The following is a 21,832-nucleotide window of genomic DNA, read 5'->3' as shown; positions in this document are numbered from 1 at the left end:
ATATTTATATTTATTTATTTATATATATATATATATACACATGAACACACATTTATCTATGTATGTATATATATATATATATATATATATATTCACACAATTTTTCAGTAAAGCAGCTATGAACAGCCTGGCAGATGTGTAAAGAATAATAATATTATGTATATTTAAAAAATATAAAAATACATATACACACACACAATTTTCAAATTCAGGTGCATTCAGTCTGTGATGCCCTGATTTGATGTGACATTTTATTATTATGATTTATTTATTTATTGTACGTAGCACATTTTTAGCTGGCATTAGCTTTATGACTTGATGAGTGCTAATAATGTAACAGGCAGCCATAAAATACAAAATAATACAAATCACACCAATCATTCTTTGTTTTTCTTTTATTATTGAATTCTATAAAATTGCTGTACTGATTATTTTAAAGGATCACAAAATACACAACATTATTTTTAATATATGACACATAATATTATATACATACATCAGAAACCACATGACACTGAAAAAAATAATTGAGCAACAACTCATACAACCAAAAAAATAATAATAATAATAATAGTAGCAAGTGCTTCTCTTAATATTAAAAATGACTGCTAATATAAACATATTAATATCTGGACATTGTTTACAAATATCGGGAAACCCACACTTTACTAAATAATTATTTAACAACGAGGAAGGGGCGAACGTCATCCTAAATCTCTATTTGAATTATAACAAAAATACCCTTGTAATATTTTATCAAATTGAAGAGAGGGAAAAACATAAAATAAGCCAGCTAAGGTCGCGTATAAAATATTATTGAGAATTAGTCCATGGACTGCACAAAAAACAAAAAACAAAAATGACATTCAAAGTGCTTAATCTGCAAATGTGTTGCAGGACCATGATGCTTTGCTGCACAAATCATGATTACAAGTGATTGCGCTATTTTTTGTGAAGAAATGTCGGCAGGTTAAATTTGGGATTTGTCAGCATTTGAAGCTTTAAAGTGGTGAAAAAAAAGCATTGAGCATACTCGCGCATTTATTTTATGATAAATCTATATTTTATAAAACTATATAGATATCTCTACAGATATATGGAGGCGTATATCTTAGTAGATATATATAAAAGGTCTGACCTCTCAGCTTTTTATAGTATTTGGTCCTTTTTTTATAATACGCTCACCTCTAACGAAGAATGAGCAGTAAAATTGGTTCCTTTTATTTTTTGTTGTTTTATTTTTTATTTTAATGTTGAAAAATAAAGGAAAAATGTTAAATTCCCTGGTAATCAGCTTATGAGTCAACACTGCTAACTGTGCTTCTTTAAAACGTGACACGTTAGCACAAAGATACCCAACCTGTACTTTGTTTTATTTATGTTTTTTTTAATATAGTGAATAAATAGTATATAAATAATACACAGGGTAGTGTAAAAAGATGCACTCCAGTGACTTACATATTCCACCTAAAATCTATCCCTTTTTTATAATCTAGCTTACTGTGGTATTAGCTAACAAAATGTCAACATAAATATAAATCCAGGCTCAATCCTACAAGAGCGGATGGTGTATTTTAGGTAAAAGACCAGGAAAAGAAAAAAAGAAATTTTGAAAAAAAAATATTGTCAAATTGAATAATTTATTGTATCATCCGCCACAACCAAAGCAAGTGCTTGTCTGATAGAGTACAAGTCATGTTTTAGGTTTGAGTGTAACAATATCAAAATGTAAAGATCATAATGTAGCAAAGATTTTACAATATATAAAATAATGTATTAAATTGAAGAGCAAGACTAACTGATGACCCATACAAAGAATGGGAACTAACAATACTGGGACTGGCTAAAATTGCTTTACGGAACTTTATTTTTACGGTAAAGAAAAAGGGGCAAATTGATCAAGGACTGAATGGCATAAACCTCTTCGTGCTCTATTTATAAAACAGGAAATCTGACATTCCCTCCAACATTCCCTGGTGGGAATCAATTACTGCCATTGGAACACATGGTCCTGAAAGATTCCCACCATGGAATATTTCAGGGAATGTCAGATACTGTGGGTACTTGATGATCGGTCAGCACTGGTTGGATAGGCAACTGGTTTCCCAGACCTTCTAGAAAGAATGTTAGTCATTTTCTTTAGGAATATTTTTTAGACTGATCATCATTTTAGCACCAATAAGTGCTTTTCCATTGCAATTACTCACTTGATACTACAATGTTAGACCTCTCCCCAAAATTCGGGCCACCAGATGTCTACTAGGCCACGGCCAACATTGTCAAAGACTGCCCTATAAAAACATTGTTAAAAAAATCACATTGGATGTTACCAAAATTTACCAAAATTTTTCATGTGTTTTTGAAAGGCCACTGGCCATCTGAGAAATTGTTAATAAAAATATGGGTGATCCCAATGGAATGCACAAGAAAATTAAGGAAAGCAGACTAAGTGATGGCTCAAGGCTTGTGGACGGATTTGAGGGAATGTAGGGGTCTGACGATTAAGAAAGAAAAGTAGATCTTGTGAAATGAAGGCACTGGCCTCTAATAATAAGGAAAGCTATACACACAAGAAATGGAAATGAAATGTATACAATGTGATAAACTAGATTTAGGTAGGCTGCCTTGTTGAGACCAAAAAATTGCCATGGCTGACATCAACCTTTTAGGAGAAGACCTTTGCAGTGATGTTATTTGCCTGTTTTCTGGACCTATATGGTCACAGTCAAAGTTTGCTTTGATTTTTATCTGAAAAAAATTGGCCAATGACCAGCCAATCATATACTAACGAAGGTATATAAATAAGATATGAGTATCTATAAGTGGTGTCCACCTTTAATTTCACCTTAATCTACTATCTGGCTGGAAATAAACTCTTTCTGCTTCCAGTGCTTCAGTTGGGTCATCCAATCTAGATGTTGACTGATTCTATAATTATAATGTAAACCCTGTGATTGCTAGCATGCTAAAGAACACTCAATATAATGACCCGTTATTGCAAGCTTTTCTTGGAAAGCTTTTTTTTTTTTTTTTTTTCTTTTTACTCTCAAAGAAAACAAAATAAGGCAAGTATATAAACGGGAGTAGGAAACCCTGGTATCACTGATATGTGTAACACTGAAACAACTTCTGGAGTACAGACAAGAAAGCAACAACATGGGTAGGTCTTGTAAACATTGGGAGACCACCCAAGAATCCCTTCGACATGGAGATTCACCGGCTCTCCAAAAATCCTTAAGATAAGTCCTTGCCCAGCCAGTGATCTCCAGGTGTCATTTTCTGCAGCAGGATTCATGAAGATAGGACCTGGATCAGCTTTTTTGTCACAATGTATATATGTTAATATATTTAAGTTAAACATTCCACAGAGATATAGTCACGGTTTGGTGGCTCGGTATACATAAGTTAGTATTGTTCATGGATATATTTTCCTCTCTTGTTACTATCTAGCTTTGTTTTTTGAGTGTGTGCTTGTTTCCCAGTTCGTTTTCTTTTCTCTTTTTTGTTTATTCAGGGAAAGAAAATGGAAAGGCCTCAAGGGCTACACTGTTGCACCAAGCATGGCTTCTGTTTCCGTCACAATTTCATTTTGGTTAGAATCTAGTCCGTAAAACCTGACCTTTAGTTCACCAGATGGATGGACCACCGGCACCGGCATAACTTTTGGGAAAGTTCTGGTGGCCAGCTCAAACCTGCTCATGCTGGCCAGCTCAATGGCCAAGGTTTTCAAGAAAAGCTTGGCCAACTGTTTGCCCAAACAGTTCCGCACTCCACCACCAAATGGCAAATAATGGAACCTTCCATCTTTGTCTTCTGTGCGGTCTTGCCCAAAGCGATCTGGGTCAAAGACATCGACATCCTTGAAGACAGGAGCTGTGTCATGGGTGTCCCGGATGCTGTATAAGACACTCCATCCTTTGGGGATCTGGAATCCCTATAAAGGTAAGAGACAATATTTCTGTTAGTAACATTCACTCAGTAAAATTCAAAGCTATTTGTTTAAAATGGATTTTTTACCAACGTCACAGTAGACAAAGAAAACTCTCTGGTTAGCATTTGGTAATTTATTGTGTAACTACCTAATAACAGTCTTTATACAGATTAGTTATTCTTTTAGAGACTGATGCTTTCTTGGCTTGTAGCGGTAATGCCAATTCCAAAGCTGATGAGTATGAATAGGTGGTAGTTAGATTTCCTTAGATTACGATGACAGCTTTACAGAGGCATCACCACTGGAATAAAATGATTACCAGTAGTCTGAAGAACAAGCAAAGGTAGGGAAGCGGCATGGGGTCTGCATGCTTTCATATAGCGGTTTGTAGCCCAATGTTTTGGAATAGGTAAGGCTATAAATCGACGTCATGGGGTCTGAATGCTTTCATATAGCAGTTTGTGGCCCAATGTTTTGGAATAGGTAAGGCTATAAATAGACGTCATGGGGTCTGCATGCTTTCATATAGCGGTTTGTGGCCCAATGTTTTGGAAAAGGTAAGGCTATACATCAAAATAAGAAGAGCGATGAGGATGCAGGGACCTAATTCTTTAGGTTAGATAGTATTGTATAAAGAGGAGAGGAAAGATGTTCTCCCAAGTTATAACCAATTGATAACCATAAGTGATAACAAATATTTGGAAACCAGCTAAAATAACTGGTAAGTAAGTAAATATCCCTGAACTGATTTTTGAAAGAGATCAGGATGCTGTTTTGTGATGTTTACTATGGAACAATAATCTACCTACAGGAAGGCCTTCAAGTCTACCAACAAAGGGATCTCTTGGACTCCTATTACTAGTCATTCCGTCCAATAAACATTGCTTCCAAAAAGTTCTGTATGTGTTTCTCAAAATAAAACTAGGTATTAATATTAAGAAAATAAATTGATTGATGAGTTGTATATTATTGACTCAAAGAGTATCTAACTCTCACTGGGAATCTAGAAGAAATGTTTTCCCTGTTAGATAGCTTTAAATTAAATGTTATGGTAATTTTGTAACAGAATGGCTTTTTCTTTATTTTTGGTAGAACTTGATGGGCATGTGTCTTTTTTCAACCAAAGTCTATAAATATCCCAAAGTGCAGGTCTGCCACCAACACTATCAATTTTAGTAACTAACAGGGTTGGCACATCCTCTGCAAGTGATTCTTTTGACTGACTATGAAGAAGGTTTGGACATATTCTCTCCCCGCCGGGTAAAATTACAAGGCTCTTTAACATTCTACACTCTCTTTGATCTAAACCCAGAGGAACAGTTATGCATGGGTACTCACGTCCAGCTCGAAGGTCTGCAGGACAGTCCGGTAGCCCCCAGAGATTGGGCTGTAAAGCCGCAGCAGCTCTTTGATGACACAGTCCAGGTAAGGCAGGCTGGTAACGGTGTCCACGCGTAGAGCCCCTTCACAGACGCAGCCGTTGTGCAGGATCCCTTTCCTGCGAAGCTCTTCTCTCAGCTTCTCCAAAACAGCTGGGTGCTTCAGCAGCTGCATGATAAGCGATGTGCTGGCACTAGCAGTGGTGGCATAGGCAGCAAATATAAGCTCCAAGGTCCCATCCTGTGCAGAAGCAAAAAAAAAGAAAGTCAGCTTTTTATAAGGGAAATGCAAGTTTTGCTCTGCCTATACATACACAAAATACAAAAAAATGTAAAATACCACTTTGCAATGTTTTTGTTTTAAAGGTAAAATGTCAAGACAAAAAAGTGAAATTAAGTTTCCTTGTTGGCTTGCATTTATCATTATTATCCTCACCATCTAATGTGGTCCGGACCTAGAAAGCCAATGCATACCCAGTGTCCCAACATCACATTTTTTTTATTTGATTAGTAACTCATTAACGCAGAAAGGATGAAGATGACAGATCTGAAACTTGCATCCAAAGAAGCAGCTCCTGAAAGCTTTCCAGCTATGCAATGTGTCAACAAGGGACATCACGTTGCGTATCACAAGAACATTCTCCAGCTGATCAGGAGCTAGGGCTTTACAGACAGCCTGGGTACTTGGCATGGAGAGCTGCCTGGGATGATGCCAAGTGCACTGGGCAGGCTTCCTCAACATGTCACTAATTTAGCTGCCATTACTACCATATGATGTAATCAGACCTGCATCCAGCACTGTGAACTAGCTAATCTCTTGATTAGACAAACTGCTCGCTGCTAGGCAAGTACATGCAAGAGTCGTACGCTGCCAGCCTTTTACGTGCCTAGCAAGAAAAAGAAACACGAGGATGACATCAATAATCTATGGGCTAAATGTAGCATTCAAGCCGCCAATGATCTGACCACTCGGAATTATATGTCTCATTTGTCAATGTGCCCTAACGATGAGCTGCCTGTGTGGTCCTTAGCAGCCAACCAGCTTTTCTGTCTCTTTGGAAAGTGTAACAGGCGGGGAAATGTCATCATTGGAGTCAAAAAGTCAGTAGGTGTTTTAAAGCAAACCTATGCTTTGCCCATTCCATGCAAAGAAACAGGATTGCTTTAACTGCCCCACAGCAGCAAATACTGTGCCACCAATTACTTAAAAGCACCACAAACTCAGTATCATGGCCCCAAAAACTTTTGTTGGGTGGAATTCCACAGAAGGACAATCACCTTTAGCTCTTGCATGGTCAGCTCATTGCCATGCTCCTTGCCGCTCTCGATTAGAACATCTAAAGCATCTGTGTAGTCCTTCCCTTGAGTGTTCTGCAGCTTCTCCTGGATCGCCTTTTCCAAACCCTTCAGCAAAGTCTCACGTGCTTGGATACCCTGGATGAAGCAAATAAATGAATTGTTACATTTTTTTAGGATGTTTTCCAGAACATAGGTAATGCATTCTACTGTGGTCAGAGAGGTTATGTCCACAGATCCTATTTATATATTTGAATTTTACTATCAACAGGTGATAGTTGCAAAATATAGCTGAACATTTGCAACCATATTTTTTCAATTTGGAAGAATTTGGAGCAATGGCTGAATCCAGTTTTTTGTCAGTTATGAGGCTCCCCTTATAAGATGGGTGAGGTGTAACTTACAACACTGTGTGGACACCTTTGCCGTCGCCATATTGAATGTGCTATCAGCAGACCCAGAGCTCTCACCAAAGTGTGCCCTACAGTAGGGTCTCTCCACCAGCAGCTATATAGAAGGTCATATAGGTAGGTATGGGTAGAGACAGAGTAGCTGTGCTACCCCAAGGGGTAATTCCAGAAAGGAGGATACCTACGATGTGCAAGCATAAGGTGATTGTTCTAGGGAAAGGACTAATATTCTTTCACATGCACATTTAGAATACTGTAACCTCAATGTATCTCTTAATACAGACTTCTCATTAGATTTTAGTTTATTTTGTATGAACACTCCAAAGTAAAGACCTAAAACTCTACAAGTCGAGAGCCAGGAAATATACAACATTGGAGGTACTGGGCACCACCGTCTACAGATAACTCAAATACTACATTTGGATAGAGGCTCCTTTAACAAAATCTCTTCCTACCCCTCCCAAAAATAGACTGGTAGAACACTTGTCTGAGTGAACGCCAGAATGTTCTTTTTACAAGGTTCGCACTGCCCAAAAACCTATTAAAGCAGCAGGTATTTCAGAGGTGACACTTGAACAAAAAAAGATTCCTATGCCATATGACTTAAGCAGCATTTGACTTAATCCTGAATTAAAAAATTAATTGGTTTCATCCATTAGTCATTCACCCGGAATGCAGTCTTTTTCATGACTCGATTCTGTTCTTGTTCATGCCTCTTTATACAAGCAGCTTAGCCTTTAAATCTTATTATCCTAAAATATATATATGCAATACTGACACATCAGAATGCTATAAATCATTATAGGATGAATCACTGTTGATGGAGTTTGCTTTTTTCTTTACATTTGGTAATGGTAATTTGTGTATTGTAACCATCCAGAAGAAAATTAGCTCCAAAGCACCAATTCACCTGGACAGGAGGACAACTTCAGGTTTAGGTGGGTGGATTGGAAATCCTTTGCTCAAGGAAGGGATGGTATACTAAACATATGAGAGTGAATATTTGTTTCACATAATTAGTGAAAAATATGTACATGATGAACTCATTCATGAGCAGTTCAGCCTCAAAGCATAGGGGGGTCGAAACAGCAACCACTACAGGACTATCCTACAGAAAAATGGTGGCATTAACAAGGATTTTGTTACCTTAATGGTGCTAATCATATCTCAAAATAACCATATCAGCTGGCTGGAAAAATCAATACCAGCTTATATGGATTTCAGGAGGAGACAAGGGCTGTTCAAGGTCTGAACTGACTCAGTAACCGTGAAACTAAGGCTGCATACACACGTGCAATAATTGTCGTTGGAAAGGATCTTTCACGATCCTTTCCAAGGACTAACGACTGCACGATGCATGAATGAGGGCTGTACATAGAGCTCAGTTCTGTTCTATGGAGAGAGGAGAACGACGGAGCGGCACCACGATCTCCCTTTCACTTCCATTACAATCGTTCTACGTCCATCATCCGTGGATCCGCCAGGGCGGTCATTCGGAGGATGGACGACGAGGGTTGTACACATGTAAGATTCTCGTCCGATTTTGGCCCTGAGCCGCTTATCGGACGAGAACAATTTCAATTGTGTACCCAGCCTGGCTGAAAGGCTCTACCTGACTGCCAATAAAATAAAACTTGTGCTGGTGAAATGTCTAATTATAGTTCACCCTAATTCAATAAGAGGAATATCCTCCCCAAAATTACAATGCAACCCTGTAGGAATTGTCTAGCTTTACTACAACCCCGGTAGTCCCCCCCAATCCATAATGCACAGTGTTTGGTGCTGAGCTGGTTCTTGTCAAAAAGCAGAATTGGGACCTCCCTGGACATAAAGCAGGCCTTTATGGTTAAAAACAGGTACTCCCAGGCACTGCAATGTGAATATTGTTGGAGTATACTGTTACTTTTTGGACATTTTGTCAATACAGGTTCAATTACAGGACTATAAAAGCGGGTTTATCCCAGCACAGCTGTTTGCCAAGCAGATTGAGACCTCACACAGTCCTTAAGTGCTCTGCAAACTAACCTATAAAATGTTTTAGTCCTAGAATCTATGCCAGTGGGCTTGAATACACATCTTTTTCCTATATCTGTTCCTGTCATGTATTTTGGGTGTTCCCATCCACCTTTGTTTGTTCCAAATACATCTACTACATTACCCATAAAGTCAGTTAAATAAACATTCACCAGTTCTGATGTTAGGAGCTCCATTATGGGCAGGTGGTTTAACCTTCGAGTATCAGCCAATTTTTGGGTGAATTGATCCTTTATACAGAACATTTCTCTGAAATAATAACACTTATAGATATTTTTAAAGACTGCAAATGATTTATAGATACATACCCTTCTATACCCACTGAAAGGGATATCAACTGGCAGCGAGAAGACATTTTCCACAAACTGTTGAAACACCCGGAACAAAAGGTTGAGTTCTTCATCAGACAGTCTGAAGCCCAGCAGAACCCGGATGGCCATGCGGAAGGTCAGCTTCTGAGCCTCGCAGTAGACATTAATAGGCTCGGGGCTGCTGCTCCACATCCGTAATGTGTCTTGGATGACCAGCTGTATTTTTGGGAGGTAGGTCTCCAACGCTTCATGGCTGAAGATTTTCGAGAACACCTACAAAGGACAGACAAGAACACAACATATTCATCAAGCTCAAGATTCATTCAGACTTATTCATGGCATAAAAAGGACACTATAAAATCAACAGCAAGGGGAAGCTACGCCTACTGAACGAAGACGAGCCAAGCCAGGTTCAGGTCTAGCCGGCCTACAGTGCTGTTTGGCAAGTGCAGGGCTTGTGTGTAATGTAACGTAAGCATACTCCTTGGTGAGCCAAAATAAAGTTCAGCTCCTTGTGACATGAGGGATTGGAGAGCAGAAACCCAAAATGAAGTAGAAAATGTGTCAGTCTGAACAAGAAACACAAGCAATGTGTGAATGTGAAAATTTCCCCCGTAGTCAGCAGCCGTCTATACATGTAAGACTTTCCTGGCTTTCACCATATAGTTATCTGCTGGGTTTTGCAGCAAGTTTAGTGTTAAAGTCCGGCTATACATTGGTGAACTGAAAAGTGAAAGCTTAAAGAAATTAAAACTGCCTCTTCCAACAATTGTGCTCAATATATGGGAGGTAAATGATTCTTACTGTGGTCACTTCTATTGGCAATGGACACTTTAAGGCGGGGAAGTCCCAACTACGGACCTCAAGATCCAGGGTACCCAGCAATTTTAGAATTTCTCAGATGGCAGTAAAAAAGAAAGAAGACCTCACGGACTGGTCTTAGGTAGAACACAACTTGGAGGTGTGCCTGGTCACTACTTGTATTCTTGTGCAATAAAACTGCACAATAATGGGACCGGTTAGCAATAAGCAATGCTCTCAATTCTGGGAATAAAAATCTTGGTGTATTTAAATTTCTGTATTTCATTTGTTGTTATTGTCCAGCCTATTGGTAAACCTTTTTGGGCCAATAAATTAAACATGAATGTATTACAGTATTTACTGGTCTTCCTATGTTTTACATTTTCTTACACTTGTTAGTCCGGAAGGTTTTAGAATTTCATCTGCCGCAATTTATTTCCCCAATAACACTTTATCTTGGGGTTGTGAGTCATTTGCATTCCCTACTTTCCCTACTTGAACTTGAACTGAATTTACTTTGCTGCACAAAGCTGTGACTTGTCATTGTAGTTGTATGAACTTTGCAGAATCCTAGCATTGAGTGATTTTGGAAGCTTTTTTAGGAGGTGCACCATGGAAAATAGGGTTAAAAGTTAGGGATGCCCTTAAATTTTTGTTAGCACGTGTATTGTTTTTATAGTAACACCTTGCTAGACAAAGCACAACCATTCCAGTCACTTAGGAACAGCACAGCCATTCAAAATCAACACTTTAAACAGTACAGCTGGAAAAAGAAACTCGAGCAATAGAAAAGCAGCAACTCAAGTCTGCGATTTGTATAAAAATACAAGCAGTGCATCCTCTAGTGTCTCCCTTGTGAAGTGCAACTTCAAACTTTGCAAACTTTGACTCATTGAGATTGGCCTGCCAATTTTTTTTTTACTTTTTGTTGCTACCAGATTATTTGTAACTGGTTTTGATACAGTATTTGAAAATGAAGCTGTCAGATCTGCTACGTTCAGCAGATGCTTTTCTAAACATGAATATTACAAAGCACTATTAAGGTATTTAGAAATGGGAAGTCTCTTAGAAGATTTGCAGCATTTATAAAGTTATTTTATTATCCTACAGCCCTTGCATTTGTCAGAATAATTCTTTGCCATTCGCAGATCTCATACATTGGTTATATTCAAGTGCTAAATTATTACTTTCTAGGTTATTTACCATTCCTATTAAAGACCATACCTCTGCTGCCAACCAATTTTAACACAAATTGTTCATATTTATACACTGACATTCCATACCATCTACGAGGAAATTTTACAAAGATGACGTGTAAGAAATAAATAAATAAGTCCCCTAATAAAAAGTATCTATTACTAAAAATGGCCTAACCGCTCTTCTTCTTGCAGACACAAAGTCCATAAAGAAGCCTATCAAAGGAGACAGACATTGGACCTTCAAGAAGCACGGTAATGAACCTACACTGAAAATTTACATTTTTCAATTAAATTTATAAAACCTAAACCTACCATTTGTTAGAAATTGGCCAACTTCACTGCCAAGACACAGGCTATGTGGCCTCTGCTTGAGGATCCTGTTCAGCTGACAGTAGAAAATTGCTGAAGCAAATTCATTGATTAAATGGCTTATTTGTAACACCCGTTTGCCAAGATTCCAGGATGGTTATGCAACCAATGACTTGGCATTAGAGGAATGAAGGGATTGCCCTAATTATAGCAAACCTTAATTGCAGATATAATCTTAAAGCAGAACTGAAGTATACAAGTATAAAATATCCTAATATAGTCTATTATCAATAATATTTCCAATTCAAAGACCAGTGACTGGAGGATTTGTATGGTTTACCAGTTGTCAATGGTAACATTTATGATCACAGAATAACGTAATTACTTTCAGTGGGGTGGGCAAACCAAGCATTGTAGCCTAAGACGGGCTAAATAATGGTCATTGAGTGATCTGAATGACGAGGGTCCCTCTAAGAAGGGTGATAACATGACCTACACAAATTAGATATCTTTGACCTTCCATTGATCAAGGTTTATACAGAACAGGAGAGCCAAGACCCCTTTACACCATGGCAAGTTTTCCCCTGTGCCAGATCACCTGAACTGTGAAATTTGGAATAGCAGGGGACCTTCTGGAACCAAAAATTTCAAATAATTCTATTTTCTCCTGGCTCCAACTTTCCCCAGGTTACATTGTTGTCTAAAACTGAGATTTTTGAAACAAGCTGATCTCCTGATTTATTCTAAATCCATTTATTACAGTAGAAGATGAAAGCGGTAGTTACTAACATGAGCATGGTTTTACAAGAATATGGCAATCTTAAAGTGTGGTAAATTGCTGTGAACTTTAAACAGCTGAAAACCAAACCGAACTGACCAAACACTGATTTTTTTTTCTGATAGACAAATTCTCCTTTTCGGGAGCCAAATCCTAATATGAGACTTATGTAATAATAGCAGAGAACTGCCAACATCTGAAAACAATTTTCTCAGACGCCGCTGTTGTGTATGTGAACCTATACTTGATGTGGACACACATTTAGATTTAATCAGTGAAGCACAAAGAGCAATTGGATCGAGCAAAGTGCGGTAACTTAGAGCAACCAATCAGAAGTAAGGACAGCTGTTGTGGCTACAGCAAACCAAAATTCCACAGGTTTTTCCCCATTAATTTAACAAAAAATTGTCCTTTGTACAAGGCTTAGGAGGTACGTCATGCCACAACCTGAAGATTTGGTATTTTATAAAACAGCTCTATATGTAGAACATGACAACTCCAACATGCACGACCACTGGGTACCATTAAAATTTAATTCCACTAAATTCCATACATAGAACCCTATACTTCCAACATGACCAACCACATGATCAGAATACAATTCTGTTAAATTCCATACGTAGAATAATAAACCTCCACAATGAATACCCACTGGACCTGACCATAATACAATTCTATTATATTCTACACATAGAACACGCCCAACATGATCGACCACTGGGCACCATCATAATACAATTCCATTACTGTCTATACTGGAATCCCTTTACTTCCAACATGACCAACCACTGGACATTATCAGAATACAATTCTTTTTTACTCTATACGTAGAACACCACATCTCCAACATGACCAACCAATTCACATAACAATACAATTCCATTATATTCTCTACACCAGTGGTCCCCAAGCTTTTGGAGGTCACGGACCACTAAATGCACAGACTCAGGACTGTACATGCGTGGGGAGCCTTGTGTCACTCAATGGGAAAGAAATTTCCAGAGAAAAGTCATGATGCCAGAACCCGTCCACTTTCCCATCTCAGGCCCGAGCCACAGAGACACAACCGGCCCACCACCATGAGCCTGCGATGCGTACCGAAGACGTGGTCCGTGGCTCTTGCCAGTGCGACCCCCTCCCAGCGGGGTGAGGAGAAGGACTCTGCCTGGGAGGCACACCAGCCAGAGCTGCGGCCCAGTAGTGGCCTGTGGACTGAGATGGGGACCTCCCCTGCTCTACATGGAGAACATCACACTTCCAACACGGCCAACCTCTGGAGATCATAATACAATTCTATAACATCCTATATATAGAATACTTCACCTCCAACATGACTGACCATTGTACATGACATAATAATATAATTACATTGCATCCTCTACACGGGAGAACATCACACCTCCAATATGGCCAACCACTGGACACCCTATACATAGAACCCTATACTTTCCACATGTCCGACCACTGGACACCAAAATAATACAATTCCATTACATTCTTTATAAAGAAACCTATGCTTTCTACATGACCCACCACTGGACATGGTCATAACATGATTCTTTTATACTCTATACATAGTACACCACACTTCTAACATGACCGACCATCAGACATGGCCATAACACAATTTTTTTACAATCTATACTCAGAACACTATACCTCCAACATGACAGATTGCTTGACGCTCTATAGGTAGAAAAAAACACACCCGACATGACCACTGGGCACCATTATAACACCATTCCATCACATTCTATACATAGAATCCCATACTTCCAACATGACCAACCACTGGACATGAAATAGAATTGTATTATGCTCTATATGTAGAACACTAGTCTACACTGGTCAAGGTCATAAAACACAATATATTTCAGTCTTTACATATCATATCAATCTGATGAAACGATTTGATAACTAGGAAAATGCAGACTGTGCTGAGTGTTTGCTGGGGTGGCGGTTGCAAAAATCACATTTTGCTATGCACAGGTTTCTCACAGGTAAACCTGTCAGCTTGCATTGGTCTCCCTCCAGCATTTTGGGTGTGACCTCCAGCCGCTGTTACCCAAGTGATTCAGGAACCTCTGACATAACCCAATTCTCTAGCTAACACAAAGAACAGACAAACCAGTTGTACAAAGTACTACGAAGTCTATTTTCAGGCCAATTACCCTCAGCCAGACGTTTTAGCACTTTCTGCGCTGCTAATCAACTCTTCTCCTTAAGGCAAGAATTCCCGTACCAACCAATGGCAGTTTAGTTCTTACGGCTCAGGACTTGCCTTGTTATAGGGACTCCCATGTGGTTATTTATATTGATTGTAATTTTTATATGCAAGCAGAACCTGAATTTGATACAGCATCAGCTTCTTGCAATACCAAGCAAAGCAAATGTACTAACAAGTAATTTACACATAAAAGGCTAAAGAAGAATGAGAGAGCTTGGTTGCTCCTTATATTCTCCATAGACGTTAGGATAACACGTGTAGGTGTTACTGAACAGCAGCAAATTCATAAAATAGCTGGTGATCCTGCCTTGAGGTCCATCTTCAAGTGCTACCTTAAAGGGTTACCACAACCTTTCTGTATTTCCCAGTTATGGTCCTGTGTGGGGCCCCAATCCAACGGGAACCCTTAAAATAAGTTTTAGGTCTTCAGGGAACCCCTTCTATAACTACTATATCCACAGCTCACAGTACATTAGTAAGTTGGTCATTGGAAAGAATGTCACCCTTACAGAGAGCCAAAAGATCATTGGTGTCACCTAAACTGATTTGAGAGGCACGAATTGCTCAAGGAACCCCCAGCAATCTCTAGAGCAGGGGTTCTTAACCGGGGGGATCCATACCCCTTGGGGGTATGGGAACCAAATACTAGGGCCATGGGACTCGATCTCTGGGTACTGGTACTTATTTAATGTATTAATTTATACTTGGGTAGTAATATAATTAAATTATCAATGCTTTTGATTTTATTTCATGTTCTCTTCCCAGCTATCCATATCTAAAGTACAGTACAGTATTCAAGCTGTTGACATATTTGGAAGTCATACTGGCAACTTATATAAGGAATGGTGGTGAATATTTCAGGTATGGGACCATATTGGACAATCTATTGGGGGTCTGGAGTCATCAAAGGGTTAAGAACCTCTGTTCTAGACGATTCAACGGAATAGAGACTACAAAAGGCACATTACATGGACATGATCCTCTGTAATCACAATTAGAAATCACACCCAGCAAAACGCCATGCAGCCATTGCTGGAGTGTATGTAAATATTAAATAGTTGCAATGGGGCTGAGATGGAAAAGGAAAAAAACATATATTATATCAAATTCTTTTCTTGCTGCAAACTTGGTGATTGGACCTCTTGCAGCTACTAGAAATAAGCTTTGGGTGATTATAGCCGTATTCTTGCACTTACAACACATATGAGTGCTGTGCATAATGTTTTTATTCATTTGCATATTTTTTGTATTTTTAGACAAGCTTTTGGTGGTCTAGACATTACTTTTCAATACTGCTAGACCTGATAGCTTATTTAACTATTTAATGTACAACACTGCGTAATATGTTAATGCTATATAAATATGTTTTAATAATAATATTAATAATATTAACTATTAATGCAAATTTAAAAAAAAGTATCACAGATGGAGCTCATCTATAATAGGTGCGAATAGCGAAGCTAGACTGCAAAAAGATTGCCGCTTTAAGAGGACTAGTAAGGAGGAGGGGGGGTGAAGCGCTGGGTTACTGAAGTTCACACTGCACGTGCCATAAGTAGCATACTCACATATACACACGCACATGCTCACACACATACATATACATGCAAGAACCAAGGTGCCAAAACTGCAGCCGCACACTCCAACAGACCAATCCTCCATAATTAACCTTTTCCCTACCAGAGCAAAATCATACAACTGTAGCATGCACCGCTTCAGATTGCAGCTGCCAAATTCCAGGGACACTTTGTGCCTTCCCCAATACACCCTCCGGTGTGCCCGTTTGGAAACATCCAAATTCTGCTGGCTGCCATGAATGAACCCTGTCTATGCGAGCATTCTAGAAAACACAAATAATAGCTTCTTAAAGTAATGAGTCATGAAAGAAACACAGAGGATGCCATTGCTGCCCCTTTTTACTGAAAATGCTTTTTGCTTGCCAGTTCCATCTGACTCCCTGAAACAGAAATGCAACCAAAAATAACAAGATAAAAAATAAATGGCCGTTGGATAAAATAACAAAACCAGCTTTTGCTACAATATTTATCTTTGATTTAGACATTTCCCAACATTATTTTTTATGGTTGGTGGATGCAATAAGTCTGATAGCTAGCAACATTTATTCCAGTTCCTCTAAACCTAGGCGATCCTGGACGTGCCTCCAACTTGTAACTGAAAAGTGAAAGGAGAAGCAGCATCATAAACGGACATTGAAGCTGTGATTTTCATCACAAACGACAATTACGATTGATTATTAATATGGCTCATGGTTTTCAGATCCGACTGATCACCGCTCAATAAATACGGGAATCATCATCTATGGACTGTGAATGTGATGATTTTCTAGAAGCTGCATTAACCTTCTATTAAAAAAGATAGGCTATCCATTGCCATCATATAAAATAAACACATCAATGTGCATTTACTAATTCAATACAACATGTCAATAGGCCCTTAGTGTGGAGTTATTTCTCCTACAGAATTGTAGGTAGCAGTAATAATCTATCAGCAGTTCCCAACCCCAAAGAGTTTTACCTGCACTTTAAAGAACTTTACAGATTTTAGAAAATAAATTAATTCCTTCTCTCCGACCTCGCGATACAATTTTTCTTTTTAATCAAGAAGTCCATTTGATCATTATTTGATTCTTTATTTCTAGATTTCAAGTGATTGATATTGTGTAGAACAATCAGCATTCCCATATGGCTTGGTAAAGTCAATTGAAAGACGCCAATCCAAACACGCCATTAAGCTAAAGTTCCAGAAAAGTAGAAAATGCTTCAGACTTTGAAATTGACCTAATGTTTTACAGTGACGACAAACATCTTTCTTCTAACTCAGCCGGAAAGTCAAGGTCAGGATATACCAAGACCAAAGTACAAAGGATAAGATAAGAAAAACTATTACCTTATATACTGTGCCATAAAGCATGGGAACAGTATTAAAGGCCAATTGTACTCTCCTCAATATCCTGGACAAGGTTGTGTCCTACTAAAACCAGACAGGGCCTGTCTAATTAAAAAAGGTAACTTTTTGTAATTTCCGTGAAACACACATAATGGTAATAGTAGACACGGACTACATGATCTAGCCTTTATGACATGCGAGGGAGATTACATATGCCAAAGTTAAAAATACTAAATTCATGCAAGAGTTGTATTGATAGGATGATGGGGGACTGTGGTAATTATAGACAATTGGTACTGGAGTAGGTGCAGAACTGGACCAATGGGTAGGTAGAAATAAGGGCAGGAGGGGTGCAAAAGGTGCTAGACCTGCAACCTAAGCTTTCTAAATAACTCATGTTAGGGAATGGGGGCTAAAGGTTCTTGTCTTGGTTAGGTAAGCCATGTATATATATGGCTACCATCTGATTGACATACATTCAGATCTGATCTGGAATATTTCTATGGCTAAAAAAGTGAAAAAAGGAGCAGCTTTTTCACTAAACTATAGAATAAACCAGTCTAATGGCTTCAAAGTGGAAAATCCAAAATCTTCCCTTTCCTAGAATCCCTTTAAGACCTACAGACTCCTTGGCAGGTGTGTCAGCCAGTTGGAAACTGAATGATACTGCTGAATACAGGAAAAGTTTTATGTAGACTTTATTTTTATACTCCAAAGTGGATATTTTGTAATTTTCTTTCCTTACTGTTACAATGTAACTATGTGTGTCCAGGGAAGGTACAGAGCTCTACTGATAGAAGAACCCCGGGTGAAAACAATACGACTTCTAACTGTCCAGCAATGCTATCCCAAAAGGCACACTGTGCCCCTATCATATGTAATCAGCACATTCTGGGACACCCTGTTCCCGGCAAAGACAACAGAAGAAATTCCTTATCTGCAGTATTGTCATGCAAAACTTGTCTCTTAAAGGGAAACTCTTGAGAACTAGCCTACCTACATATGTCCTTTGAGTAGATAAAGAAAGGAGCAGAGAACTCCAGCAGGTCTGAGGATTTTGGAAGAGGTAGATATAGGAAGGAGCAGACACCCCAGGCAGCTCAAAGTATTTCATAATAGGTAGATAGATGAAGGAGCAGAGATCCCTAGCAGCTCAGAGTATTTTAGAAGAGGTAGATATAGGAAGGAGCAGAGACCTCCAGCAGCTCAGAGTATTTCAGAGACGGTAGATATGGGAAGAAACAGAGACCTCCAGCAGCTTGGAGTATTTCATAATAGGTAGATAGATGAAGGAGCAGAGATCTCCAGCAGCTCAGAGTGTTTCAGAAGAGGTAGATAGATGAAGGAGCAGAGACCTCCAGCAGCTTTGAGTATATCAGAAAAGGTAGATATAGGAAGGAGCAGAGACCTCCAGCAGCTTTGAGTATTTCAGAAGAGGTAGATATGGAAAGGAGCAGAGACCTCCATCAGCTCAGAGTATGTCAGAAGAGGTAGATAAAGGAAGGAGCAGAGACCTCCAGCAGCTTTGAGTATATCAGAAAAGGTAGATATAGGAAGGAGCAGAGATCCCTAGCAGCTCAGAGTATTTCAGAAGAGGTAGATATGGAAAGGAGCAGAGACCTCCATCAGCTCAGAGTATTTCAGAAGAGGTAGATAAAGGAAAGAGCAGAGACCTCCAGCAGCTCAGATTATTCTGGCAGAGGAAGATAGATTAAGTAGCAAGGACCTCCAGCTCAGAGTATATCAGAAAAAGTAGAGTGGTCCAGCAGCTCAAAGTATTTTTGTAGAGGTAGATATTGGATGGAACAGGGATCTGCAGCAGCTTAGAAAATTTCAGGTGTGTTAGACATCAGAAAAAGCCCTCAAGCAAGTTCTCTAGTTGAAATCCGATGGAATAGAGTGAAGTTCAGAATATTTCAGCTGAAGTAGATTCAGGAAAGACTAGAGACCTCCAGCAGTTCAGGATAGTTAAGGTGAGAAGATATCAGAAGCAGCAGAGTCCTCCAGCAGCTCAGAATATTTGGGGAAAGTTAGATATGAGGATGAGAGGAGAGCTCCAAAAGTTCAAAATATTTCAAGAAAGTTAGATAGTAGAGGAACTAGAGTCTTCCAGCAGCTCAGAATATTTCAAGATAGGTAAATATCAATGGAGAAGAGTCCTCCAGAAGCTCAGGTTAATATGGAGCTGGAAAAGGTCCCAGCAGCTGGTGGTTATGAGAAGGTTTATGTCATGGACCAACCCAACAACTACCAGTCAATGGGAACACTGCAATCAGTTTACCTTAACCAGCTGGGAGCCAGTTGTTACCTTGCCATCTGCTTTGAAGTGTGTCTGCTCAGATTTTTCCATATATTGCAAATGGCGGATAGCAAAGTTCAAACTGAATCCACTGTGGGAATGAAAGTGAACCTTATCCCTGGTTATTCCGAACACAAAATAAACAGCTATTCTATGTACACCTGACACTTTGTAGAACATTTTTGCTCCTTACCTTTCTCTTGTGTCGGTGGATGTCTCCAATGGAGTTGGTGAGACTGTTGGGTCCCAGTAACATCCGGGTGCTGCGGGGCCACTCGGCACTGACCAGGTGGTGTTCCCCCATCAAGATCTTTCGGACGTTTTCAGCCCCGGTCACCCTTATCAGGGGACGACCCAGCAAGTGAGTCTTAAAGACGCTTCCATATTTTTCTCTTCGAGAAGACTGGAAATTCGAGCCCTGATGGAGAAAAACAACAATAAATTAATGGAAAACAAAACACAAGGGAAGGAGGTAAGGTTAGTGCTGATCCAATTACATTGGTATAGGTCCGTACTGAACATAAGGGGGTAGGGGGGTATGGTAAATACTGAAGATAAGGAGGTATAGGTGAATACTGAAGATAGGAGGGGTACAGGTAAGTACAGAATATAAGATGGTAAAGGGAAATACTGAAGATAAGGAGGTATAGGTGAATACTGAAGATAGGAGGGGTATAGGTAAGTACAGAAGATAAGATGGTAAAGAGAAATACTGAAGATTTTGGTAGGTACATAAAAGTAATTAATATGAGAGGGGTAAAGATAAATACTGAAAACAAGAAAGGATTTCACGGTTATATGTATGTACTGAAGATAAGGGTGCAGGGGGTAAGGTAAATACTGAAGATAAGAGGGGTACAGGTAAGTACTGAAGATCTAGGAGTATATGTAAATGCTGAATATATGGGAGGTTCAGGTAAGTCTATATTGAATTATTGAGGTATATTGAGGTAAGTATATATTGAAGATAAGGGGTACAGAAAAGAATTGAATATAAAGGGGGTAAAGGTAAATACTTAATATTTGGGTAATACAGAAAAGTAGTGAATATAGGGGGTACAGGTAAAAACCAAAAATATGAAAGGGGAGAGGTTAGTACTGAATATAAGTGTAGTAAAGTTAAATACCGAAGATAGGGGGGGGGGGGGAACTGAAGACAAAGGGGGTACAGAAAGGTACTGAATATAAAGAGGGTACAGGTGAATATTGGGGGTACATTTTAAAAGTAAGGGAAAGCGGTTCATAAGATTTTGCTATAATATGGAATGTTAGTTAATGGGGGGGACCAACAAAACAGATAGATGTGCCAATGGGTGCCCATTAAAAAAGGAGAGAATGATCAGTGAATCAGCCCAATAAATACGCCACATAAAGAATAAAAAGAAACATAAGCACTCATGCCTAAACGTAAAAGTGAAACAAATACGGAGACGAGAGGAACGGGTGGATTTAGGGGCCAGAATGGGGACAGAGGGCCAAGGAAAGGACAGGCAGGAGCTGTGTTACCTACACGCAGTCACCTCCACCCTAGAACACACAAGCCGCCACTTCTTGCTGGGAATCTACATTAAACATCACGACAGCGAAGAGTACAGCACAAGGACTTATTGTATACCAGGCCGCGCACCGTGTATAATATGTGAGGCCTCCCCAGCCCTGTACAAGCCAAAACTCTCAGATGTAAATAAGATTAACAAGCGCAAATATGATTTTATGCTGAACGTTCAATGATTTCCATAGAGCAACCAAACCCACCCCCCAGGGATAGCGGACTCTTTAAAGGACAAAAAACACTCCTAGGTGCCTCCAGTTCATTGTGAAGAGGGTTCTCCTCTAAGCTTTAGGTGGAAAAGGACCTGATCACTGCAGATCTATAAAGAATGGAACAATAGTTCTGGATTGGAGGAGCCGTCTACGAAACATCTGATGGGTTTGCAGCCTTCGGGTCGCC

The 21,832-nt window shown here is 39.2% G+C and overlaps 1 protein-coding gene across 1 annotated transcript in view; it reads right to left on the bottom strand.

Moving 5' to 3' along the window:
- Positions 1-386: 386 nt before the first annotated feature.
- CYP26B1 (cytochrome P450 family 26 subfamily B member 1) overlaps positions 387-21,832 on the bottom strand; it is a 31,071-nt gene continuing 9,625 nt past the window's right edge. Inside the window, exons 2-6 of the mRNA XM_072406678.1 lie at positions 20,075-20,299; positions 9,359-9,634; positions 6,589-6,744; positions 5,270-5,551; positions 387-3,934 (exon numbers count right to left, since the gene is read on the bottom strand). Coding sequence (XP_072262779.1) covers positions 3,542-3,934; positions 5,270-5,551; positions 6,589-6,744; positions 9,359-9,634; positions 20,075-20,299 — 1,332 coding nt within the window. The 3' untranslated portion in view covers positions 387-3,541. The remainder of the gene's footprint in view (positions 3,935-5,269; positions 5,552-6,588; positions 6,745-9,358; positions 9,635-20,074; positions 20,300-21,832) is intronic.

The sequence above is a fragment of the Pyxicephalus adspersus genome, chromosome 3, assembly GCF_032062135.1.
Source record: "Pyxicephalus adspersus chromosome 3, UCB_Pads_2.0, whole genome shotgun sequence".
NCBI classification, from domain to species: Eukaryota; Metazoa; Chordata; class Amphibia; order Anura; family Pyxicephalidae; genus Pyxicephalus; species Pyxicephalus adspersus.
The sequence above is the reverse complement of the archived record's forward strand: the minus strand, read 5'-3'. Positions and strand labels throughout refer to the sequence as shown.